Raw genomic sequence first — 27,677 nt, forward strand, 5'->3', positions numbered from 1 at the left:
AGCAGAAGGATAAGGAACGAACAAGAGGGCAGCAGAGAAACGAGTAGATGCTGGGACAGCCAGTGGCCCTCGCCTGACCACCTCCCAGCCCCAGGCCGAGAGCACCGTCCTCCCGGGCTGTGCTCCTGGGGGCAGGGCCCACGGCCACCCGTCCACTCACACGAGGCCCTGTCTACCCCCCACGGCTGAGGGTGGGGAGGGGAGAGGAACAAAACAGCCAGGGCCCCTAACCCAGGAGAGAGAGGCTGTAAGCAGAACACGGTGTTCCCTGACAGCCAGGATTAGTCAGACAATTGCTAATGGGATTTGTCTTTTGCCAAGTGTGTCTAAACCCCTTCCTTAGAAAGGCATTTTTAAACAGCTTATAGGCTGCAAATTCCCCAGTCTGCATGAAGCGCTGGGAGTCAAGAGGCCCTCCGCCTCAGGGCACCCAGCTACTCCTCTCACACAAAGGAAATGCATGGAAGCCAAATGCCAGGGCCCTGGTGGACTCAGGCGGCCCGGGGGAGACTGCTGGTTAACACAGCCCGGGCTCAGTGCAGAGCCCCAGCGGAGCCAGCGACCAGCCTGCCAGCAGCAGCGGGACTTCTGGTCTGGCGGCACGTCCTGCCACTCTGGGAGAGGGATGACTTGAGGGACGCAATCTCAGGACCCAGACTCGCCCACCACCACCTGGATGGACACCACCATGAGGCCTTTTCTGTAAGGCCTCTTCAGTCTGCTGGGGATACTGGGATCCAGAGATGTTCTGAGCCCGCTCCCGAGATGCTCAGAGGATTTCGCTTTCTCTTTGCATTACCCGTTTTCATCCGAGCCTGTCAGGATAGCACAGGGAAGCTCTGCCCTCATGTGCCCCGACACACAAAGTGACTGTCGGATGAAGTCACTCGCTCACCGGAAGGCACAAAGACAGGCCAGGTGGAGGTGGCTCACCTTGGGTGCGGGCAGGGGAATGGACCTGTGCTGCTCTGTGAAAGCACCTTCATCAAAATGCTTCAGGAGAGAGAAAGTGGAGTGAGAGCCTGGGACACACAGAGAGAGTCAGACAAAGAACATGAGCTCTCCCAGACCCAGCCCTGTAGGATCCGCTGAAGACCAGCTGCTCAACACAGCAGAACCTCCACTGACTCTGCGTACATGTGGAGTGTGTACATTGTGATCTTGTAATGTAATAAGAAATATATGTTTGGTCTTCATCCCCAGTTCCTGGCAGAGAGCTTCTAAAACCCTTGTAATTTCCTGAGTGGTAGGGGTGATAGGAGCATCCTTTGTTATAATATTTGGTCTTATTTCCCAATCTTGACACAAGAGCTTCTAAGATTCTTGGAATCTCAGAGTGATGAGTGTCTTTTGTATGGTAATAAGATGACTGGTGGGTGAAGGCCCCTAAATAGCTTCAGAGTGAGTGCTGGTCACCAGAAAGGCATGATTAGAAGGCTGGAATTTTCAGGCCCACACCATGACCTCTGACCTCTGGGGAAGAAAGAGGGGCTGGAGGGTGAGTCAATCACCAATGGCCAATGATTCAATTAGTTATGCCTACATAATGACCTCTTCATAAAAACCCCTAAACGGCAGGGTTCAGAGAGCTCCCGGGTTGGTGAACATAGGGAAGTGCTGGGAGGGTGGCATGCCCACAGAGGGCACGGAAGCTCCGTGCCCCTTCCCATGTACCTATGCATCTCTTCCCTTTGGCTCTCCCTGAGTTGTATCCTTTATAACAAACCCATGCGAGTTCACAAGAGAAAGGGTTTGCTCTCCGAGGGAAGGCACTGAAGGAGGCAGCATTTGAGCTGGAAGGATGGGGAGGATGGTGGTGGAGGGCGGGGAGGGAGGCCATGCGTGATGGCAGGGTGGAGGGGAGGGGAGGTGTAGATAGGGGAGCAGTCAGAAATGGGGCTGCAGACTGGAGAGGGTCTTGGAATACCAGGCCACGGCCATGGAGGGCTTCCACACAGGGGATCAACACCACGATCAGAGTTGATCTTCTGGAAGGTTCACTCAGAGGTGCTCTGCCAGGTTGGTGCGTACAGTAGACTGGGACGGGGGAGGAGGACCGGGGCAGAGGAACGGAGGCGTTCTAGGTATAATGGAATCGTTAGAACAAAGGGAGAAGAGCCCGGGACAAGCCCCCAATAAGGAGATGGCGGAGGAGAAAGCTAAGAAAAATGAGGCAGGAGAAAACCAGGAGAGGGGGTGATGTGGGAGGAGAGGGGAAGGAGGAGAGGATTTCAGGGGTAGCCCCAAGTGTCAGAAAACAAAAGCAGATGAAGCAGGAAGAGAATAGGGAGGTCACTGGATCGCAAATATCTTGACTCACTCCCGTGGCAATCTCATCCACTTCTAGGCTTTGAAATGTAACTATATGCCAACTGACAAATGCCAAATTTATATCTCAAGCCCCATTTCTCTCCCAATTCTAGGCTGCTGACTCCACATCACCACCAACGGGGCATGTTAAACCCCACACGATCAAAATTAAACTGCCGTTCACCTGACTTCCATACGCATCCTGTCCACCCCCATCCCCGCGGCCGAGATACACAGCTCTCCCCGTCTCAGCTGACGGCGACTGCGCCCTTCTGGTCGCTGAGGCAGAAAGCCTTGGAGTCATCTTTGACTCCTTTTACTCTCACACTTCACATCGAATCTGTCAACAAACGCTAAGGCTCTACCTTCAAACTCTGCGCAGAACCCACATCTTACCACCTCCACTGCTACAATCCTCGTCCAAGCCCCATCCTCTTTTCCCTGGATTATTACAGTAACATCCTAACCGGCCTCCCTGCTCCTCAACACAGCAGCCAGAGGGATCTGACCATAAATTAGATCACGGGACGCCTCTCCTCACATCTCCCAACAGTGTCCCACTTCACTCAGTGAAAAGCCGAAGTCTGATTAACAAAGGCCCCATGTTCCCTGGTCTTGTTACTCTCCAATCTTAACCCTTCCACATTCCCCTTGCTCACTCTGCTCCAGCCACACTGGCCTCCCTGCTGTTCCATAAATATGTCAGGCACTATTCTGCCCCAAGGCCTTTGCAGGGGCTGTTCCCTCTGCCTGGAACACTCTTTTCTTCCAGAGAACCACAGGGTTAATTCTCTTGTCACCTTCTCAATGGAGCCGACCCTGACCAACCTATTTAAAATTGTGACCCGTCTCCTGCCCCACCTTTGTACTCCCAATTCTCTTATCTTGCTCCATTTTCTATCCTCAGCACTTATAACTCAACACACTGTAACTTTATCTTTTTAGATTATGTTTACTGCTTGGCTCTGTCTGCTAGAATGTAAATGAGGTCAGGGACCTTTGTCTTTTTAGTTCACGAACAGACAAGCACCTATCATACGACAGGTACACAATTACATTTTGTTACATAAACCAATGAACAGGAGGCCCCTGGTGACCTGAGAGACCACTTATAGCTCAATGCTGGGGCTGGAAGGATAAGAGGTGAAATAGCATCCCTGAGCTCCATGAGGGCAGGGACCATGACTTTATCACGCTGGTGTCCCTCACACCAGCACAAGGCCTGTTACGTGGTCAGAGTTGAAGAAGCTGAGGCAGTGGGAGCGTCTTTGAGAATTTTGATGTTTTGGAGAAAGAGAGAGGGATGGTGGCTGGTATGGACTGAAGGTGTTGCCCCGAAATTCGTATGTTGAAGCTCTAACCCCCGATGTATTTGGAGACAGAGCCTGTGAGGAGGCTCTTAGAAAAAGAGGAAGAGACACCAGAGCACTCTCTCTTCCGTGTGAGGACACAGCAAGAGAATGGCCATCTGCAAGCCAGGAAGACAGCCCTCACCAGAAACTGAACTGGCCAGCACACTGATCTCGGACTTCCCAGCCTCCAGAACCGCGAGAAATCAATTCCTATTGTTTTAGCCACCCTATCTATGATATTTTGTTATGGCAGCCTAAGCAGTAGGTTTAGGAGATGATGGGATTTTTTTTTTATGGCTAATTGAGACCCGAGCACTCCATGAAGTGGAGAAGGAGCTAAGAGAGAAAGAGAGACATGGAGCAAGAAAGGGAGGGAAACAGAAGAGGCAAGGGTAAGACCCTAGAAGAACAAAGGCAGAATCTTAGAAGGCAGGGATGATACGTCTTCTAACAAGAAAGAAGAGAGGAGACAGGGAGACGCATAGACATCCTGAGTTATGAACCTGATGATGTAACAGCTGTTTCATGGCAGAGAGGAGGGAATTCAGGAGAGCTGGCCATATTCCCACTAAAGCAGGTCTGGTGAGGAGAGAGGCTGGAAGAGGGGCAGGGAAAGCGGATGAGACTGCACCGTGGGAGACGCCAACAGGGAGGGAAGCAACGGCCCTGGGACCTCAGCTCCTGGTCAAGGGGTGAGTCCTCAGCCAGCCCCTGCTCCGCGTCCCCGTCACTCTGCTCCGGGTCCAGCCTGGGCGGGGCTGCAACGGCAGGTTCTCAGCAACCCGCCCCCTAGAACAGGCTGGGATTTTCTCTACCTTCTGTGCTGGGAGTCAGAGGCAGTGGGATGCAAAAACTCGTCTGCCCTTGTACTTGTGAGATCAGTGCTGCTGACCGGTAAGATCCATGTACAATGCTGCACAAAGACTTACTAACAACATGTGCTTCTACTAGAAACCAGACCCCTAATGACAGGGCACCCCAAAAATGCTGTGAAGCAGAAGATAAGTGACCCCGTGGGGCTGCAGGGAGGCAGAGACAGGAAGATGGGCACTGGGCTGCAGAGGCCACGTGGGCCACCTGCCAGCGCCCGAGGGTGCAACTTCCCTCTCCCCATAGGCAGGCCTGTCGTGAGCCCCAGTCTGAGGCCTGGTCACAGTGGGTGCTCAATGTGTCCATCAGAAATATCAGTGGACAACCCACCTCTGGGATTTCTCTTCCAGTCTAGCTTAAATGTCACTACTGCATTGATCTCCCCTTAATCAAAATTTTCAAAAGGCTCCAAAAGTCCAAAGGGTCAAGTCCAAAAACCTCAGTGTGGCGTTCAAGGCCCTCTACGGTGTGGCCTCACCAGCCTTATTGCCCACTCTGCCTTATAGTACACCATGCACATCCTACTCTGGCCTTTGCCCTGGAATGTCCCAAACCCCCTATCTAACCCCATTCATTCTCTAAGGCCCTGCTCCATAGCCACCTCCTCCAGGAAGCCTTCCTGGCAAACAGCTCCAAGCGAGTCTCCTCTGAACTCAGACCGTTGCATTGTGTGGCCCTTCATTAAATGCTGCCTTGTGAAGGAGCCTGTGCTGCTCTTCTACAGTCTTGTTCCACTGTGCTTTAGTGCATCAGAGTATCAGAGGGCTTGACAGGGCCAGAGGCAGACAGATCAAGGCCAGCAGGCAGTGTCTGACAGGCTGCTTCTAGGAATGAGTCCCAAGGCTTAGCCCAAGAAGGTCAGTGATCAAGGAAGCAGTCGGCACAAAACCTTGTGCCAGGGAGAGACTGCAAACCTGAAAGCAAGGAAGCAGGAGGGGGGAGCTGGGAAAGCAGACAGGTCCAAGCTGAAGACAGACCAGAACAGATGGCAGGGGAGCGCACGCCAGGGAGTGAGCAGACGAGGAGCAGCAGGACGGGCCAGGGGCAGGGCTGGGCTGCAGAGGACGTTCGCTGGCCGGAGGTAGGTTCCTCAGGAATCTCACATTCTTCTGCTGGCGTGTGGCTGGCTGGCCACTGCTTGCCTGGGCACAGAGCCTCTCCAGATCAGCTTTCTGATCCTCGACTGAGGGCTCCTTGAAGTCAGGCACCACATATGTCCTTCCATCCCCACACTGCCAGGGCCTTAAGAGATTGTGCCAAATGGATGCGTCTCCGAGAACTCTCCATTCTCTTCCTCCTCCGCTGTGGTCACCCACTTTCTGGCTGTCTGGGCCACACCTAACAACCGCGGCTCCTACGTCCGTAATATTTACATGTTGACAACTGGAGAATCCGAAAGGAGAGTTCCCTTCTCTGCTTTCTGCAGGCAGACAGAAAACCATCAATTTAATTTTTTTGTGTCCTGCCAACATTCTCCAGAAGGGTGTCCTCCAGCCTTAGCGGGGTGTCCAAAACTTCTGTTGAATCTTGAAGAGCTCATGATTTCTCCTTATGAGACTGCTGTTGTGTTCCTACGCACCCATCCCCCAAAGGGTCCTCAGAAGCATCTCCCAGAGCTCAGGGAGGGCACACACTGCCACCCTCACACTGGCTATGTGTTGTATGTAGACCGTCCTTTGATTTATTAGTTATTTAATTTATTAGTTTCAGGTGACCCCACGGCCTTAGCATCGACCACCAGGAATACCTGCATCATGCTGGACCCCACATCCAGAAAGGGCAACTCAACTCCCTACCTCGAAGAGGAAAAGATTCTGCTCCACTGACCACACGTGCTTGGAGAGATGTCTCCCCGTGGAGAGGCCTCCTGACCGAGCAGAGTGGCCGAGTGAGGCCCAGCACCCGGCTCCACCCTTGGGACAAGTGTCAGTCTGCTGAGCCCTCGTACGAAATGGCACTTATTTGACCAACACTTTTTAGCTCCTCAAGACATCGCAGAGTCTGCTCTTCAGTTATTTCCCAGTGTAAGTCTCGTCTTGTCCACTCAAGGGCAGCACTGGGCCACCCTTCTGGTTTCTTACTTCCCACGGAGCTCAGGGCAGAGCATTGGTGGTTAGTTGGGGCTCAAGAAATAGAATCCTATGCATTTAAATCTACCCTATCTTTTTTCCAAAAGAGATTTGAGGCAGCTTAAAAAGCGCATGATATAAGCCAATAAAAATAGATGAAAATATCCCCCTGAAGGGCAAACAAGGAAGGAAGAAAGAGAAAATGAAGCCGGGGTCAAGGGTGTGCACAGAAATGGGCAGTTCTGCAAAACTGCTGAAGGTGGTTACAAATTCAGCTCTGGGTTTTCTAGGAACTAAAGCAAAGAAAGAAACGTGGTCTGTAATGAAATTCAAAGTATACAAAAGAAGAAAGAAAAAACCAGAAAACGAAAATATACGACCTGCTCCAGAGAAGCTCAGCCTTTGCTGGCGCTATAGGATCATTTCCTGAGCATAAATTCCTACAAGTGGGATTTCTAAATGAAAGGTTTTGTAGATTTTTAAGGCCTCTGATGTATATTGCCAATTGCTCTCCTGAAAGGTTGTCCTGATTTACATTCCTACCAGCAGTCTGCTCTCTTCCCTATGCAGGAGATTATCTTTTTTTTTTGGTGGGGGGCGGAGTTCTTTTTTATTAATAGGAGGCATGAGCCTCCAACATTCTTCAAGGATTAGTAGAACTAGACTGTTAATACTGGAAGTGTGGTCCCTGGCCCAGCAGCATGGGCATCACCTGGGGGCTTGCTAGAAACGCAGGATCTCAGCCCCACCCCAGACCCACGGAACCTGAACCTGCACTTTCACAAGATCCCCAGGCAATCCTTACGCACATTTGAAATGGAGAAGCACCAATTTCAAATTAAATCTTAATTTTTTGAAACTTTAGCCCCAAACAAAGCCAAATGCTTTCTCTAAATGGTGAAGAAAAAAGATTAAAGCACCTGATGAGTTCCCCTGTAAGCTGTGGAATTTGTGGGTAAATCTTGATTTGTGTTTTTTTTACTCCCTATGACACGGGAGCACTGAGAACTCGAATATTAGCTGTATCTGCCTAGGGCTGACCAGGATCCAGTACGACTGACACAAGGGGAATGAGTTTAACACTCAACAGACCAATTAAGTACTTCACCATGAAAACATCTGGCTGGTAGAAGGCTGGGAAGGAGGTATTCACATAATAAAGAATAAAACACAGTTTGTCCCACTATTAATCATTATTTCTGAAAAACACCATGATTAGTACTTCAAGTCTTAGTTTTCCACATTCTCTGGAAATCAATTTTCTCACCTAAAAGGTCACACCCACTCAGCCCTCACTATTATGCATCAGGAACCACGAGAAGCACTTTATATACATTATCCTGTTAATGCTCCCAGCAATTCTTTGTGGCAGAGATTTCTCATGCCCATTTTGTAGATGAGGAAACTGAGGCTCAGAGTCTGAAGGAACCAAAGATCACTCTCCGGTCTGTTTGATAGTTAACGCTTTGGGATACAGTTTTGGCCCAGTCATTTGAGAATGTGTGCTCCGCAGCCCAACTGCAGCAGAAGCCACTAGGCCGGGTGGTAAGAACTAGCTGTGTCACCTGGACATGTACTTTTTCAAAAAACAGCTTTAATGAGGTATAATTTACATACCAAAACATTCACCGCATGTAATTTTTAAGATGGTGAAGAACGTGAACATCCATGGAAATAAAGACGTTCTTTGCCCTCTAAAAGGAAAGCCAAAGATGCAGTGAGCACAGAGAGCAGGTTTCCAGGGACCCCACGGAGCCAGGAAAGCCTACCTTGGATTCCATAGAGTCGGTTGAGGCGCGACCGCCGGGCCTCGTCAGTGTAGGGGACAGCGAGCCAGGGCATCTCACTGAAGTACTGTTTGAACGAGTCCTCTGACCTAGAGACACACAGGGAAACATGGCTCCATTAGCATCCCCGACCGCCCCACCACTGGGTCCTGCCCACCTTCTACCAAGTTATGCCCAGGGCCCTACAGATGCTGGGGCTGCTAACCATCGTGCTCCTCAGGCACCAGGCTGACTACACGGGAGGGGCTACGCTGCCCCTCCTGGCACACACCAAGAAGCACAGGCCTCCACACGACAGGTGGATACCAAAGGAAGATGCTAGGCCTTTTCAACAGCCTTCTCCCCTGCATCCCACCAGTCCAACTCATGCTCAACTTGTCATTTTCAACACAGACAGGTCTTGCTTTTATAAGGAGCCTAGATGTACACAGACACTGCACTTCCCGTGATGCTTCTAATTTGTGCACATAAAGTGACGTGTACAGGACCACACTGTTAACCAAGCATAAACCTATGATTCCACATATAAGAAACTCTAGGAATGACAAATCCAATCAAGTGATGGCAAGCAGATCAGGGCTTCCCTGGGGCTGGGGTTTAGGGGTGAGGACTGACTGAGAAGAGGCAAGACAGAGTCTTCTGAGTGATGGAAATGTTCTATATCTTAACTGTGATGGTTACACGGGTACCTACATTGGTCAAAATTCATTGAACTGTACACCTCAAATGTATGAATTTTGTTGTATGTAAATTATACTACAACAAAGTTGCTGTTTTTTAAAGCTTTAAAAAAGGGATCACTCCACATGGCATGCCTTCAAGCTTGCTCCCACTCACATGCAGAGACAGGGAGCTGAGGAACAGCAGGGTGGGACCATGGGCCAATAAACCGAGCACGGCACAGTGCAGATGTCAAGGATGCACAGTGAACAAAATGCCCTCAGTGTGTTGGCATCTCAGGGACCCTTCTGTGAACAGGAACTTGAGAGGCAAAAGCGCCTGGTGGCTCAGTCTGAATTGGGGCTGGAGTTTTGTGATGGAGGAAGGTCACTGATGAGTAGAGCCAGCGAGAGGGCAAAAAGCAGAAGAAATTGAGGCTAAAAGGACCTGATGTCTCCAGAAAGGATGTCTGCCCTCCTTGTTTTTATGATAGCCTCCAGACAAAGCACGTGGTCAAAGCTATGAAAGATGATTACATAGCCATCCAAGATAGGTGTCACCTTCCATTAGTCTCTGGCTCTTTTCTTTCCATCCTTCCCCCTCTGAATCCTTTCACCACAATCCAAAAAGCTAAACATATCAGACAAATGCATCCTAATCTCAAATGACCTAGGTGGGAATTGGGACATACCCCAGTATTTACAGCAAGAACAGGTTTCCCTAGGCTCCTCTTCAGACAATTATGTGAGTAAATAGGAAATGTATCTGTCCCTCTGCCAATAATCCCAGAGGTGTCTTCCCCAATCCCTATCTCCAAGCTCTAAAGAAGCAAGAAGCAAGAGAAGTGCATGTCAACCACCTACAGAAAAGGGAAGATCCACTGCCACTCTCCCCGGCACACGTTACCTGTCTGCACTAACAAAGATGATCTCAAATGTCTGGCCTGCCTCCTTGATCTTCCGGTAGGATTCCACCAGGACCCGGGTGAGGCTTCGGCAGGGTGGACACTGAAAAGACAACAGTGGAACCCTGCAGCGTCACATTGTCCCTTCTCCTTCCCATTCCCTGGCCACCTGTCATCAGAGGCCAGGTAGGCAAGACCCAAGTAGGACTGGGACAGCAAAACCCAGTTAATAAAAGAGGCAGAAGCAAACGTGCCTCTTGTAATAGTGAGCACCCAGCCCAGGCTCTTCCCCACCCACACCGCGGGCCAGCAGGCAGCAGTACAAACAAACCCCTGAGGGTCCATTAGAAACCTCATCAGAATGGGTTAGGGGAACTATCCTTTTAGAACAGTCAAAAGAAATCACTTTCTTGCCGCTATTATCATTCCTAACAATAAGCACTTATGGCCTGCCAAAATGCAGTAGGCACAGGAGAAAGCAAGAACCCGCAGAAGCCTACCACAGCTGTCTTGGTGGCGAGCACACTGCTCCCTTCTGGGCTAGAGAGGGACAAACACTTACCCAGTGTGCAGAGAAATAGACTCCCACGTGAGACCCCTCCAGGCTGCTGCTCTCCAGGGACTGCCCAGTATTTCTAAGCAAGGGCCCTGCAATGACTTCCCGGAAGGGTTTAGGTCCCCAAGGGAATTCCAAACCTGAAACAGGCAAAAGACAGTGAGAATGTTAACACTCTTCACTGTGGCCTCTGACCCAAGACCCTCAGGAATGCAGGGCATGACAATTTCACCATCCAATAGTATTTGTTAACGCATCCACGGGATCTGCAGCTAAAACCCAGGGATAAAAGCAGGACTCATCCACAGCCAAGCCCTACCTACCCTCCAGGCAATGGTCCCAAACTTGGATGATCACAGGGCCCATCTCTTGGGGGCTTTTGAAAAGTACAGAAGCCCAGGTCACACCCCGAGTCCTGGGATCCAGGGGCTAGGCTGAAGATGTATGTCCAAAACAAAGCAAAACAGACCCCTAGGTAACTCTGATGATGGGCCAGGGTGGGGAGTCATTGCTCAGGTATTAACCATGAGTTTCTTCAACTCCAACCCTGGAATCTCCGTAGCTCTCAATTCCGGCTGCATTGCAGAATCAACTGAGGAATTTTAAAATACGATGCTCCTGGGGCCCACTCCTAGAGATTTTGGTTCAGAAGGTCTGGGTTGGGGCCCAGGGAACCAAGTGGGATGAGAATTTAAGTCTAGTGAAAAGAAAGAGTAAAATCCATTCAACCCAGATGGTCTACATTCCGATGACACTTAAGCCCCAGGCAGGAAGAGCAAATCATATGCTCCCAGCTCGACAGAGCAGTGTTTTCTCACAGGGTGGTCCGTGGACCACTGCCTCAAAACCACCAGGGGTGAGTGGGGGATGGGAGAAGCAGAGACTGCAGTGGCCAAGCCCACCCTGAAACAAGTGAATCCGAAAACCTCTCCGGGGGTGGGGCCGGGGAATCTGCATTTTTAACAAGCTTCAGAGTAGGGTGTGTGCGCGTGTGTGCGCGCGCATATAGATGTGAAAAGGTAAAAACTTGTTTCTACCACGCCCTGGTTTTTACTGAGGGCAATTCTTTGAAGCAGGTGAAATTTTTACTGGGAAAATTTGTGACCAGGGTTGACTCCTATAATTGGACCAATAAGTGAGGGAGGGAAGATCTCACCACGACCCTTTTATAAATTCAGTGCAAGGGGGAAAGAAACAGACCGTGGACAGACACTGTGATCAGAGCAGAGGTGCCTACCCAATGCATGGCCCTCCACTCAGCTGGTCAGCAAGACCAACGCCAGCAGGACGTGGGCAGCACCAAGAAATGAGGGGCACTCACCGTTGAGGCCAGGAGAGCAACCCAGAAACTGTGACTTTGCTACAATATTATTTTAAAAAGAAAAAAAACAAAAACCACTTATCCTGCCTCTAATTGTCAAAGTGACAGCTGCGGTTGAAACAACACTAGAAGTCAGCATCCGGGCTCTTGCTGCTTCTCAGAGGCCTCCTCAGCCCTCAAAGCTGAACTTCCTTTTCCAGATTCCATCTTCTTTGGCCCATGAATTAAAGCCCCCAGGAGGGACATTCTAATCCCTTTAAAAATCTTAGCAATGACCTAGAGAATACTATAATTTTATCAAGACAGTATTCTCTAGCCAAATAAACCCACGTATGTGTAGTTCATTTGACGCTATCTACCCAGGGGAGGAGGTCAGGGCGGGGGACGGAGCATGAGTACGGGACGGACATGCCGGGGTCTCACCTTCTGGGTCATCCCGGATCACCAGCAGCCCATTCCTGCACACGACCTTCCCGGTGGTGGCGTCTAGGAATATTAGTGATGGAATGTTGGAAATTCGATATTTGTTCCAAAGTTTAAGCTATAAGAAGAAAAGTAAAAGAAGATGGTGAAGTCCAAACGGGATTAATTGCAGAGTTCTTTTGAGTCTCTGGGGCCCGAGGGGTAGATGAACTGGATCACACTCAAGTACACATAAGTGAATAACTGACCTAAAGCAGGGCTGGCTGGGCAAAACGGACTAGTGAAGCTACAAGCCCAACTGCCCCTGCGGTCCACGACAGGGCGGGGAGCCCGAGTCTGAGTCACACCCAGGCTCAGGCCACGGCAGAGGCGCTCCGCTCCGTCAGCCTCTTATGATGGGTGCCTCCCCACCCCATCAGCAGGCCGGCGCTCCCCTGCTTCCCTGTCCTGCTGTGTCCCCTGAGCCCCAACGGAGAAGGGACGGGGTATCCAACAGAAGACCAAGCAGTTCAAATCTACCCCTCTGACCACTTCCCAGCTCCCTGCCCTTGGAACATCGGCAGTCGTTCTGAGTGCCATTCAGCCCGCAAACACTAGGCAAGCATTATCCTGAACCGGCCCCGACCCTCAGCTCTCTCTCGGTGCCACTCCAAACAATCCACAGGCTGTTGGCAGGTTCCTGAGGTTGCTGTGCCAACTGTCAGAGGGCCAGGGTCTAAGAGGGCCAAGGCTGAGAAAACGTGAATGCAACAGCCCAGGGCTAGGAGCCGAGGATGCACAGGCTGCTCTGTTTGCTCAGGGCCGTCTGGGTGAACACTGCTCAGGTGGGCCACTGGGTGCTCTGGAACTCAACTGCCACGCCCAGAAATGACATAATAAAATGTCGAACTACCAAAGCATCGCCAGAAAAGAAAGAAACAAGGGGAAACTGTAGGACGGCCACTAGATGGGCCTGCCCGGTGGCACAAGTGGTTAAGTGCGCACCCTCCGCTACGGCGGCCCGGGGTTCGCAGGTTCGGATCCTGGGCACGCACCGACGCGTTGCTTGGCAAGCCATGCCGTGGCAGCGTCTCATATAAAGTGGAGGAAGATGTGCATGGATGTTAGCCCAGGGCTAGTCTTCCTCAGCAAAAAAAAAAAAAGAGGAGGATTGGCAGATGTTAGCTCAGGGCTGATCTCCTCACAAAAAAAAAAAAAAAAAGAACGGCCACTAGAGATTCAGCTGCGAGCCTCCCTTCCGGGAGCCTGGGGCCCAGACGAGAGGGCTGGCCACATGGGCACTGGCAGAACAGGGCCCGGATGTGTCGAAGGGAAACAGGCACCAGAAGTCCAGCTGCATATGGCAGAGGGAGAGGCATGTGGGGCTGTGATTGTTATTCTTTTTTATTCAATTCCAAGCAGCGAGGGAGTCAGGCAGGGTATCTGCCAAGAAATGTTAGGCTTCCCCTGTCTGTGGAGACCTGGGTCTCGGCAGGAAGGGTGTGGGACCCCACGTCAAACTGGGTGGGCCCCATCTTAGTGCTGCAGGCTTTTCCCAGCCCCACCTTAGCACCGGTGGGCTCCCTAAACCAGCCCAGGCCCTCAGAGCAAGAGTGACTGCACACACAGTTTTCAATGACCAGTAGTACATTATTCCAGAGAAATCTGACACAAGATTCAGATTAAACATTTTTAGGAGAAGATCATCAACAGAACAAGACCATCTTGCCGCTGGGATCAGCTTTACAAGTTTGCTGACACAAGGATCCAGCCGGGTTAACAAAAGAAAAGGTGGGGGGCAAGGAAGATTAAGGGATTTTTCTGGTTTAAAAATTATTGGGGAGGGGCCAGCCCGGTGGCGCAAGCGGTTGGGTGCGCACGCTCCACTGCGGCGGCCCAGGGTTCGCCCATTCGGATCCCGGGCGCACACCGACGCACCGCTTGTCAAGCCATGCTGTGGTGGCGTCCCATATAAAATAGAGGAAGATGGGCATGGATGTTAGCCCAGGGCCGGTCTTCCTCGGCAAAAAGAGGAGGATTGGCAGATGTTAGCTCAGGGCTATCTTCCTCACAAAAAAAAAATTAAAAAATAAAAATAAAAATTATTGGGGAAAAATAGGTAATTATCGGGAAAAAATGAGAAACATAGCAAACCACAAAAATCAAGATAAAAATCACCCATGACTCACCACTTATGACAGCTTAGACAACTTTATATTTCCACCAGCGGCAAATAAGAGCACCCATTTTCTAGTCTTCTCATGAACATTATCACTAACATTAGTTTTTCCAATTAGGTAGGAGAAAATGATGCCTCATTTTTGTTGCTGATCTTTTACTTATTGTTTAGGTACTATATACATATATATCTCACCATTGTAAACACATTATTTTTTCCCCAGTATGTTTTATAACTGGTAAGTGCTAAAATTCATTCAACAGACATTAACTGAGCACCTACTATGGGCCAGCCCTGCTCCAGGCACAAGGGATACAAGAAAGAACAAGGCAGATGAAGTCACTGCCTTCATGGAGCTTCCATTCTAGTGAGAGAGACAGACAATAAATAAGAATATAAATAGAAAAATAATTTCAGATACTTATAAGTAATAAAAGAAAACAGAGCAGGTGAGAGCAGAGGCATGCTGGGAGGTGGTACACATTTAGACAGTGATCTGGGAAGCATCTTTGAAGAAACGGCATTTGAGCACAGACCTCAATAGTGAGATGCAGCAAGTCTCGTGCGCATCGGGGAGGCCACCTGAGGACCAGGGAACCTGGGTAGAGGCCAGGAGGCTGACTAGGGAAGGCTGGAGTGGACACAGCAGATAGAGCCAGGAAGGGAGGCCACGAAGAGGTGAGAAGGGCACTCAGGGACTGGATCTTTAGGGCCCTGTAGACGGGTAAAAAGAATGCAATTTTATACTAAGTGTAATAGGAAGCTGGCGAGGGTTAGCAGAGGAGTGGTAGGATCTGATTTACATTTAAAAGGTCACTTTGGATGCTGTGAAGGAACTGGCTGCAGAGGAAAAGTGGAAAAGAACAATGGGGGAGGCCACTGCAAACAGCACAGGCAGGAGTTGAGAGCAGTGGCGAGGACGTGGGCTGTAGCAGCACAGACAGCGAGGACGTGATGTATTTGGAAGACAGTCAATAGAGGAGGCTGACAAACTGAATGTGGGGAAGAAGTGAGGGAAAGAAACAGATCAAGGATGTACTGTGGTTTTGGGGCTTGAACAAAAGTGTGTCAAGGGGTCTCATTAACCAAGAGGAGGAGGAAGTTTTAGAGAGAAGAATCAAGATTGGACAGGTCAAGTTTGAGGTGCCTATTAGACGTGCAAGTGAGGATTTCAAGTAGGCACCTGGATTGACAAATCTAGACTCTGGGGGCAGGGCATGAGATATAAATCAGGGATCATCAGTGCTTAGATGCTATTATGGGTCTTGGGCCTGGATGAGGTCATCCAAGGAGAGGACATGGCTACAGAGGAAAAGAGTCAGGGACCACCCCCAGAAGACTGAGAAGGAGCGACAAGTGATGCAGGAGGAAAATGAGGAGACTCTGGTGTCCCAATAGGCGGGAGAAGAAAGGGTTCTGGAGAGGAGAGAGTCGGCCATTGTGTCAAATGCTGCTGAGACGTTGAGTAAGAAGAGGACAGAGACTTGACCAGTGGATGTGGCAACTCAGGTCACAAGTGACTTTGAGGGGGTCAGGGAGGAGTGAGTGAAGTGGTGAAGCTGACAGACAGACTGGAGTGAAGAGGGAGGGAACGGGGTGCAGCTCTGTCCAGTGCATGCACCTAAAGTGGGCCTGGGACCCACACAAATGTGAGTCCTCCTGTCAACACGTGAAGCACCTAGAGGAGAATAATAAAAAGAAAGCTTATAAAAAGAGAAAGAGCAAATGGCACACAAGAGGCTGAGGGAGTGACTATAGACAATTCTCTTTAAGAGTCTTGCTGTACGGGGCCGGCCTGGTGGTGTAGTCGTTAAGCTCACACACTCTGCTTCAGTGGCCTGGGGTTCGCGGGTCCAGATCCCAGGTGCGGACCTACACACCGCTCCTCCAGCCATGCTGTGGCGGTGTCCCACATACAAAATAGAGAAAGATTGGCATAGATGTTAGCTCAGGGACAATCTTCCTCACCAAAAAAAAAAAAAAAAAGAGTCTTGCTGTAACGGGAGCAGAGAAATGGGATTGTAGCTGGAAAAACACATGATGAGGTCAGAGGGAGGATATTTTAAAGATGAGAGATAATAAAACATATGCTGTTGGGGATAATTGGTAAGAGAGAGAAAACAATTGATGAGAATGAAAAATGCAAGAACAAAGTTCTTGAATAGGCAAAAGGGTGGAATCTAGGTCACAAATGGAGAGGCAGAGTTGTAAAAAGAGCTAATTTTTAAATATATACTCTTACTTCAAAGTAGTTTTTTAGTCTGAATAGAAAACCATGCTACTTGCAAATAAAGACAACTTTATATTCTTTTTTCAAGAGTTATACCATTTATTTCCTTTTCTTATGGAATTATATTGGCTGGACTTTCCAGAACAATATTAAGTAGCAAGCATCCTTATCTTCTACCTTACTATAATGGATATATCCATATATTTTACTATACATATGCAATATTAGACATTAATTTGAGACAGATATTCTTTAAGAGTTAAATAAAATATTTCTGAATATTATTCATCCTTAAAAAGGAAGGAAATTCTGCAATATGCTACAACATGGATGAACTTTGAGGACATAACGGTAAGTAAAATAAGCCAGTCACAAAAAGACAAATACTGTATGATTCCACTTATATGAGGTACTTAGAGCAGTCAAAATCGCAAAGACAAAGTATAACGGTAGTTGCCAGGGCCTGAGGGGAAGGGAGAATGAAGAGTTATTGTTTAATGTGTATCGAGTTTCAGTTTTACAAGATGAAAAGAATCATGGGGATGGATGGTGGTGATGGCTGCACAATAATGTGAATATATTTAATACCACTGAACTGTACACTTTAAAATGGTTAAGATGGTAAATTTTATGGTATGTGTATTTTACCACAATTAAAAAATAAATAGCCTTCCATAACTTTTTGACCAAAAGTTTTATCAGGAATGGATGGTTACCTTATGGTTATTTTTTTGACCTGTTGTGGTATATTTCACTAGTAGCCACTCCAAGGTTAAACCATCCTTGCCTTTGTAGAAGAATCTTCCCTGGTCACATGTACTGTTAAGGGATCACTACAATCATACCTTCCCTGGGGCTTGGGGCTCCCACAAGCAAACGGCATCTTATAACAAGACTTTCTTTTGGGGTAGCTAGACTGTTCCCTAAAGTAAACTGCAGCCTGTGAGCCTTAAATATAAAGATGGCAGATACAGTGTGCAGTCTCAATGCAGGCACTCATATTATACTTCAAATGTAAGCATGTGGTTGGCTCTTGGCTAGATATTTTTAAAGGAATGGTGGGTTTTGGTACCTGGACAAACTAGCCCCTAAATGCTTGGCTACCCAGTGTGAGTCAGAACCATTCCCCCAGCTGATATCGTAAAAGGAGGCCCTGAAGGCTGGTTGGCCTGCTTAGGATAGCCTGAGGGCATTAGTGTAGTACCTTTAAAGACTCTAACAGTATAGATGCTGTCCCTGCTCGCCAACGCCGCCCCCCATCGATAAAGAAGAACTGTTTGTTCTGGGACCCTTGTATAGGCAGAAGGATTATAACACCCTCCCCCTGCCTCACCCCAAATCACTAGATACTTCTTTTCTCTCAGTATCCTCCTTGAAGAGGTGAGAAACTATAACCCCTATGACCCTTATCATCCCTCCCTCCCTAGGGATCCTCCCCTGTCTCAAGGAAGACAGGAGGTCTTGGCTTGTATTTTATCCATTGTTTTGGGATCTTTTGTTTCCAAGGAAAGGCCTCACAGCTTTAGTGGGAAAAAAATTATGCTTCTAGACTCACATCTGACACTGAAAAGTTGATCCTTTTGCAGACTAACACATCATGGTCTAATTTTATATGATAGTGATTTATTTAGGAACTTATGTCATTCATCAGTGATTTATAGATTTGCACAGGACTACCTTCCTCAGGTTGTAGCACCACAGTTACTCTGCTCTGTGCAGAGTGCAGAAGGCACAGGAAGGATCATTCCAACCATGTCAATTTTGATACCTGAACCAGAAACCTTATGTTAGAGAAGTCATCTAGGTCCTCTCTGATGATTCTCTTATGCTGACTGGAAATGAGAAATGCTCAAGCTTAAAGAAATGATTACCAAGATGCATCTCTGTGCCTTTTCAACATCTCAAGTTGACTACAGGTTTTCAAAAAGGCCTTTTAAAACAGTGGTTTCATAACCGTTTTTGAGTCACAGACACTTTTGAGGATATAAGCTATAGATCCTTTCCCCAGAAAAAAATGCATACACAAAAGTCTGTGTGTCACTTCATAGAGTTCGTGAATTCCTTAAAGCCTGTTAATGAATGTGTCTGACCCCAAGAGGTCTATGGACCCCAGATAAAGACTCTCTTGTCTTAGTTCATTTTAGTGCACGGCTTGACCTTGATTCAACTGAAAGAGCTACAATATTGCTCCATCTTTATTCTTGTCGTGAAAATTCCCTCTAATAAAAATCAGCATTTGCCTAAACTCTAAAATAATGGAAGAGTGAAGAGTAGGAGATTAAAATCTCACTGTACTACTGCTGCCATGTTCCTAAACCCATTCAGAGCTGATGACTGCCTGTGCTCTCTCATTCATCCATTTGCCTTCAGGATGTTGAAGATCAGAACCACCTAGGACTGAGCATGAACTGCACTTATTTTTAAGGCTCCCCAAGACATGAGTTCACCTTCTTCCTTGGTACCATATCAGAACATTTAATTAGTCAGGAGCATAAGTGCTTCTTCATTATCTTAAAACTCCTTCTTGGGAGGAAACATGGTAATGTAGGAAGAAAAGTGGCTTCAGGGGACCTGGCCCTGATATCTCATTAGATGTCAGTAGGTGACATGGTCCCAGACCTTGGCAGGTCCCACCTCCTTGCCTAGCACAGTAACCCCAAGGTCGCAGGATGAATACGGAACTTAAATGAGGTGATGTATATGGAGCTGCTTTGAAAACCAAAGCACTACCCACACGGGACACATCACTAATATCTGAATCCAATTTATGCTTATTTCTCCCTTGTCTTGTCAGCATCCTCTTCAAAAAACATTTTTCTGTCAACTCTATTTTAAAGTTAATCACTCAATGGTATAGTTAGTAGGCTATAAAACTCCTTAGAAAACAGGGATTTCCTTCTGCAGCAAGTGGTGTTTTTGCTATAAGCACCTTCTGCAAAACACATATATATTTTTTGGCCAGTTTTATGTGGTCGGCTTGCCTTTTTTTTTTTGCCCCCCACCTCTTTCCTTCTCCCTCCCACCTCTCATTTTGGATTTCCAGATTTTAAAGGGGCATCTGGAATTTTCTTTTAACTGACTTAGATTTTGCTTCTCTCTCTGCTTAAGAGAACTCTGACACCACGTCTGATCCTCATAGGAGTTCCTGCTTCGTTTCCTCACCTTCTGGCGTGGCTGACTGCAGCGTGAAATACAGCGCAGTCTGGTACAAAGGAGCAGAGGAGAGAGAAGGAGCTGCGTCAGGCAGTTCCCATCCCAGCAGCCTTTGAACCAGGAGGCTAGACTGAGAGCCAGAGCTCACATTCCACTGGTCATCGGGAGAGAAAAAGGCTAACAGCCACTTACACAAGCATTTTAAAAGGCCTACGCCGACCGCCACTGCTGTAGTTGGGAAAGACCGGATGACTTTTACGTCCACTGCTTGCTCTCTCTCCAGACTATCCTGCCGGCAGAAAGGCCACCCAAAGTTCACTTCTGTGACACCTTCAACTTGCTGAACCACCCCCTTTCATAGCTACCCAAAGGCCAGGGAACTCCGATAGAACAGGATGCAGCAAAACCCCAAAGCCTAGAAATCGAAGGGTTTATCATTAGTTCACCGAATTCAGAAGCAAGGCAACAAAGACGAAATAGAAAAAAAGAAAGAAGAGAAAATATTAGCTCGACGTGGCAAAAATCAAAAAGGATGACAAAACGGGCTATCGAGTTACTTAAAAGTTCCCATTCCTCGGCCTGGCGGCTGGTTCTGGTTAGCGAGTCCAAGGCTGTGGTTGCAGCTATCATCCCAGGAATGCCGGCCAGAAACGCTTTCACAGTGACCCAGGAAACAACGAAGCAAATATAAAACGGACAGGATTGGGAACTGGCAAACTGTAAAAACGCAGACTATAAAGCCAAGCTAATCTGAAACACTGGTGGATTAGTCAGCACCCACAGATGCCACAGGGAAATGCAACCTGGCGATTTCTGAGAAGCCCCAGCTCCTGAGGGTGACACGGAATCTCCCTCTTGCTCTGAGGATCGGGTCTTGCACTTGACTGGGGGTCTAAGTTTTTATTTCTCAACAGCTGCTGCAAATCTGTGGGATCAAGCCAAAGCTAACACAGATGCAGGATTAATCAGCAAGCTCCTTGGCAAGGTCAGCGGGAGTCTTCTCAGGAACACGCTGACCACAGTCAACGCCATCCTTTCTGTGAGCAGCATTTGAAAACAGATCCTTAAACGTGGCCCCACCCTTCCTAACCAAACACGGCCAAAGCCCATTATATACGTAGCCTGAGGGGAAAAATCCCCCTCGTCCTACTCTCCAACGTCAAGGCAGTAGAGACACTAGAGGTTACTTAGCACAGGCTCTGAAGCCAGACTGCCCGGGTCTAACTCTGCCCCGGCCACTTGCTAGGTGGTGACCTCAGGCAAGCTACCTGACTTCTCTCTCAGTTTTCTCAACTGTCAAATGGGGAGAGCATACCTATACCTCATTGGACTGTTGTGAAGATTAGATGTATTACATCAAGTGCTTAGAATAGGGCCTGGCATAGATTAGGCCGTATATAAGAGTTAGCTGCTATTATTAATATCAATGATTATTGTTGTTGTGCTTACTATTACCCCAGAACCATTCTAAATGCTCCAGCAGGACCTTGTCCTCGTATCCCCAGAGTTATGACCAAGTCTTGCTTCAGAGGCATGATTCCCAGTGTGTGATCTGGCCTGTGACTGAGACTGTCACAGCCTGGTATAGCTGTCAGCCAAGTGCAGTGCTTGGCACGTGTTATGTGTTCAGTAAGTGATGGGTGAACAAATGGAGGAATGAATGAACGGAGGGAAAGGAGACAGGAAACACTGCCAACGGGTCAGCCAGACTGGATGCAACACTATGCAACCAAGTTCAGCTATTTAGAGGGCTTCTTTATGACCAAGACTCTTCCTTGCGCCTTGGGATACTTGGGGGGCCAGAAGCCTCTTCAAATTGCAGAATAAATAAGCCAAAACAAGCGCTAGCGGAATTGGAGCTCTTCTCCCCTATCTAATACTGCCTCTGATCCCTGTTCCCCCTCACCTTCCCATCTCTCCTTAGCCTGTAGCCAACACAGAGAAGGGACCAGCATGTGGGACCAGGAAAAGGTACAGGTGGGCTGGGCCAGGCTGATCGGAACCAGCACCAGCTTATGAGAAATCAAAGCCCTCCTAGTGGATTTGCAGTTAGGAAGCTGGATTAACAATCAACTTTTCCTTCACTACAGCTGGTTCAGAAAGAGCTCACAAGAGGGTGAGGTTTAGAAAATAACGTGTCCACTCTATTTCCAGCAGACAAAGGCACCAGGCATTAAATATACCACACTGCCTCCTTTGGGGTCCATCTCTGCTACTCCAGGCTGTAATAAAAGAAAAAGAGGGCCGGCCCTGTGGCTTAGTGGTTAAGTGCACCCCCTCTGCTGCTGGCGGCCCGGGTTCGGATCCTGGGCGCGCACCGACGCACCGCTTCTCTGGCCATGCTGAGGCCACGTCCCACGTACAGCAACTAGAAGGATGTGAACCTATGACATACAACTATCTACTAGGGCTTTGGGGGAAAACAAATACATAAATAAATAAAATTTTTTTAAAAAAAAGAAAAAGAAAATACTGGGTAGAAGGGACATTAAAAATTTACTCTTGGGGCCAGCCCAGTGGCATAAAGGTTAAGCTCCCACGTTCCACTTTGGCCGCCTGGGGTTTGCTGGTTTGGGTCCTGGGTGCAGACCTACACACCACTCATGGAGCCATGCTGAGGCGGTGTCCCACATAGAGCAACTAGAAGGATGCACAACTATGACATACAACTATCTACGGGAACTTTGCGGAGAAAAAAGGACAAAAGGAGGAAGACTGGCAACAGATGTTAGCTCAGGGCCAATCCTCAAAAAAAAAAAAAGACCTAGTTATAAAAAAAAAATTTACTCTTCTTTTCTCTAAATCCAGAACAATAAGTTTTCTAACTAATTTACAGCTAACCTAGCTGGGCAATGCAATCCGGGCTATGAGATCTATTAGGTGTGATTAACTTACACTAATCAAAGTGCTGCAGAGGAAACGAAGCGGGTTAGATACCCACCTGCCTTCAAGAACCTTACAGTCTAGAAGTGGAAAATGGTAAAAATGGTAAATTTTATGTAATATATATTTTATCACAACTTAAAAAAAAGTGGAGCTATGACTATACTATGTACAGGCATCACATGAGGCAGATCATGGTGACTGCCAGGAGGATGAGCAAGAAGGAAGACTGGCTCCATCCTAGTTCACTGAATATGCCAGGAATGGCTCTGTATGTTAAATCAAACACACTTACCACTTCAAACATCCTCCACGTAACCACTCATTCCAATTGGGGCAGCCACAAGAACCAACGGCTCATGGCTGAGTTTGGTCCTTGCCAGTCAGTCAAATCTTTAGTCAATACTTCTGCTTATCAGAGGGCAGTCTGCTAGACGTAAAATGGTTACGAACGTGGTTCTGGTGACAGACTGCCTGGGCTCAAATCCCAACTCTACTACATACCTGCTGGGTGACTTTGGGCAAGTTGCTTCACCTCTCAGAGCCTCAGTTTGCTCATGAGTAAAATGAGGATAATAACAATACCTGTTTCATACTGCTGCTGTTAGAAGCAACTGGATTAATATATGTCTAACAGTGAGGAACACTGCCTGCTACATAATAAGTATTCAATAAATGTGAGAAATGATGATGGTGCCGAAAGAGAACACTGCCATTTCTCCTTGACGGTAAGTGGAAAAATGTGACGACCCCTCTAATCCTGGATTAGCACCCATGTCAGCTGCAGGTTCCCATTCTGGTGGAGGGGGATGGGGGAAATGACTTCTTGGGCCTTGTGTCAATTTGGGACACCTGCAGATAGAGGAACCAGGCCAGGAGACAACCCTACACAGTAAATGCCAGCTCCTCCCAGCCTGGTGGTATGGGGACTTCTTAACTTCTAAAGAGCCTCACTTCGCTTTGCGAGAGAATTCTTTTACAACAGAAATCAATTTGTTGCTAGTAGGAGAGGTGGAGGATCTGATATGCTGCTTCTTCCTTTTATCTCCTTATCCAAGCGATGTCTGTCCTCAGCAGCAGCCAGCCTCCCACCACCCATCTCACCAGTCACAGCAAGCTCTGCTTCCGTCTTCACTTGTCACTCCACAGTGCTGTCACACGCACTGCCACTTCCCAGGATAAGGGCCGCACACTACGCTTCTATTGGGTTTTGGACACAAAACCACCACTGCCCCTTAATGCTTTCTCCAAGGGACCACCGTATTCCGGCAGCCCCACATCCTCACTGCATCAAGGTGGGAAGCAGACTGTAGCGGGTAAGAAAGCAGACCCTGGGGGCAGATGTTCCAGGTTCGAATCCTGACTCTGCCACCTCAGGCAAATTCCTTAGCTCCCCAAGCCTCACTCTGTTCAATTGCAAAACAGCCCTGTAGTACCTACCTCCTAGGGTTACTGTGAGGATAAATGATAAGATGAAGTGCTTAGAAGCGTCCCTGGCACACAGTACCCACATGAGGACGCTTCTACTGTGTGGCCCTCCAGATTTTTCATCAGAAAGCCCACTTAGGGCAATGGGCCTGTACGGGGTCCTCAAACCACAAGAGCACTTCATAAGCAGTATTTGGCTGTGGTGATCAGGACACCATAGCGCCACCAGTCCCTGACAGGGCTGGACCCAGAACAACCCACGCAAATAAACAGAGAATATTTTACAAGAAACCTTCTGCCAGGAGGTAAGCAGATCGACCCTGACAGAGGACGGAGAGAGCAGAGGAGTCTCTATTTCCCAGCAACAGCTCTGGGTGGGGCCACAGCTCCACTTCCTCATGGAAATGAAGATCCTTTCCAGCTAGCATCAGCTCTGGGGCTTTTTCTTTCTCAAAATGGGGGAGTGGCAGAACTCAACTAAGAAATGGTCACTAATTCTAACCAAATCACCAGAGACACAAAGAGCGGATGGCGGCCATGCAGGTGGGCACGAGAAGTTAAAAAATAAAAAAAGTGGTGCTCCCTGTGGCTCGGAGGCCTGGGTCTGGCTGCAGCACTGGAGTGGGCTGCGGTTTTGTGATTCTGGAGACGAAAGCCGCAGCAGGTGGAGGGTGAGCAGGGGAAAGAGGCTGCATCCTACATGCAACCAGGAGTCCAAGAAGCCGACAGGGAACTAAAGCACATTCTAAGACACCAGTTCCTCCCCCCTACTCCTCCACACCTCCTTCCTTCTCAGGAGCCACTCACCAAGCAACTCTGCTCCTAAACTCCCTTTCAGAAAGCTGCACCTTCAGATCGGCTTCAGTCAACAGCAAATCAATGAGAGAAAAAATGACATCCACAAATATCAAGACAAAAATGTCCATGTTTTCTTCTCACCCTTTCAAAAGTGCTGAAATGCAAAATATTTCTTAGCTACTCTGGTTCACTGTGGGTTTGGAGAGCCCCGTTCTCGAACACTTGGAACCGGGCATCCTTTGTAACACCAATTAAAGAGGTTCATTGACTATGCCATACAACTTCCTGCCCTGATGACTAAACCAGCCAGGAGATGAGCAGTTTGTTGGGAGTACAAAGCAACATATGGCTGCCAAGTTCTGTCTGGCCGACACCACAGACGGAGGGAAAGGCTGCTCTGTTTCCCAGCGCTGCAGCTCTCACAAACTGACAGAGGGATTTCCTAAAGCCCCATCTGGTATAAAAACCTCTACTGGGCAGAGTGGTTTGGAACAGTAAGGGGGTGGCTAGTAATAACAGACTAGGGCCAAATGCTACAAAGAGAGAAGGGTAAAGAAGTGGCTGGGAGTTTTCATACGAGAGAGGACAAGGAGCCAGAATCGGTCTGGAATCTGAGAGACCACGTCTTAGCTCCAAAGGCAATCACTCCTGGTGGGGGGATAGGGTTTCTGTGGCTTGTGTCATTGTGGGTCCCTCTGCTGATATTATGGGGAAAGAGTCCAAGTTTGCTCACAGTCACTCTGAGCAGTGTATTTTTACTTGAACATGGGGATCCGTGATCTGCCACCTCTTTTGAGAGACGTGTCACCAAACAAGTTCAACCCAGAATGTTAAGATCACACCCAAGAGAAAGAAATTCTGAGTGTCTGCACACCAGACTGTTAGAGGGCCCATAAGGTTAAAACAAAACAAAAAAGGAAGAAAGGAACGTTAGGAATAAGGACTATGTGGAAGGAAGAGTGCCATGTCTTGTACATTTGGGGATTCTGCTAGAGGAAGTTGCCTGTGAAGCCAAGCGTTTCTCCCACCCCTCCCCCTCGTTAGTTGGAAGGCGGGTGACGCCATCAATTCACCCCAACCAGTCCATCCCATGTGGCTCAATACAAGATGTAAGGCGATTAAATGTGGAAACTGGCCATAGCCGGTGAAGGCACTTCGCAAAAAATATGCCAGCAAGGTTTTGTTTTGCCTTTTTAAATTAAAAAAAATCCATACTAAGAAGCCTTCTTCACCTGAAAACAGACCTTCCCCCAGCAGGCAGTGTTAGCGCAGGTTCCTAAGGAAGGACACAGGGTTCCCCCAGCCTCCTCAGGTCTGGGTGGGCTGACGGGCCATGACCTGGGAACTCACTTTCAAACTCAGCACTTGAACGTCGTGTCCAGCACGGAGTTACTGCACACGATAGAACCCTGAGGACCAGGTACCACAGTGAAAAGATCCAGTGAGAAAGACAGGTAGATTTCACAAACCATGGAAACAAGGGAGTTTTTAAGATGTGAAGTGAGCCACCAAGTCAATAGTAAGGAAGAATTCCACCCTTCTAGCATCCTATGGTACTCACCCTTACAGGGCTTAAAACCAAAAGAGCACCTCGCGTCTCCTTCATCAGACAAGTCCCTCCCGGGGACTAAATCTCATGCTCCTTTTGCTTCTTCAGTGCCTTACATATGGTTAAGTACTCAATAAACGATGATGATGTTCAGACCAAGACAGAGTACACGTACTAACCTCTGACTCTACAGGTGCAGCATGAAAAACAAACAAGCTGGTATTTCATTTTCCCACATTCATCGTGGTTCCTAAACAGCTACTAAATAAGTTGCTATCCAAAAAAGAAATCAGGCAAATAGGCTCAAAACTTTCTGCAGCTTCCAGTAGATTAGGAATGCAATTACGTAACACCTACTAACCCAAAAGCTATAAATTGCAAGTCAGCGAGTGAGTTTTTCCACGTCCACTCTCCAAATAAAAACAGGAGCAGGAAGTGTGGCTTGGGAGAATTACCGAGATGCCTGTCGTTTCAGCGCCATCCGTACCTGTTCCACTGTGGAGCCGTTAGCACTCAGCAGAGCCCTCCTTTCCATTTCCCACTTGATTGTTCTTTCATTAGCGTGGTGGGTTTTTGTTGTTGTTTCTTTTTTTTTCGCCCTGGCTGCATAGAGAGCTCTGTTTCTTGGCAGAACTTTCCAAGTGCCCAGTTAAATCCCTTGTTACCACTTTCCTGCTTCAGGAAGTTCCACTGAGCCCCAGCCAAATGACAAGGGGAGGAAAGGAAACATTTACAATGATGTGAGAAATTCCCAGTCTGGCAAAAAAGATCAAAGACAAGAGTCATAAGGGACCGTTCTGCACAGAGCCTGGCACATAAAGGTCCTCCATAAATTGGACTGCACTGGTCCATGATGGGAACATTACCTCACTGGGAACCCAGCAAGCCAGGCTCCCCCACAGCTCTGAAACCCGCATCAGCCCCACGGCTATGGACCAGCTGCGTCCTCATCGCAAGGAATCGCATCCTCTCCTAAGAAGCTGTGATCGCCACGCTCCAAGAGGCCTTTATATAGAAATGGACTGTGGCTTGCACTGTTCCCCTCTGCCAGCTCTTGAAATGAAAGGGTTCCACAGCACAATGAAATAAATAACAGCAGGGAGAGAGAAAGAGGGAGGTAAATTGTTTGGAAAGGAGAAGACGGGGTGGAAAAGATGAAATTCAAGACAGATGTGTGAGAGCCGCAAACATATGTCCTTGAATTTATGCATCCAAGTGATTCATGA

General features: G+C 48.2%; 1 protein-coding gene across 1 annotated transcript in view; it reads right to left on the reverse strand.

Moving 5' to 3' along the window:
* Positions 1-27,677, reverse strand: part of NXN (nucleoredoxin) — a 142,097-nt gene that overhangs the window by 11,487 nt on the left and 102,933 nt on the right. The window contains exons 2-5 of the mRNA XM_058560159.1: positions 12,253-12,370; positions 10,515-10,648; positions 9,955-10,055; positions 8,371-8,477 (exon numbers count right to left, since the gene is read on the reverse strand). Coding sequence (XP_058416142.1) covers positions 8,371-8,477; positions 9,955-10,055; positions 10,515-10,648; positions 12,253-12,370 — 460 coding nt within the window. The remainder of the gene's footprint in view (positions 1-8,370; positions 8,478-9,954; positions 10,056-10,514; positions 10,649-12,252; positions 12,371-27,677) is intronic.

The sequence above is a fragment of the Diceros bicornis genome, chromosome 18 (genome assembly GCF_020826845.1).
Source record: "Diceros bicornis minor isolate mBicDic1 chromosome 18, mDicBic1.mat.cur, whole genome shotgun sequence".
NCBI lineage: Eukaryota > Metazoa > Chordata > Mammalia > Perissodactyla > Rhinocerotidae > Diceros > Diceros bicornis.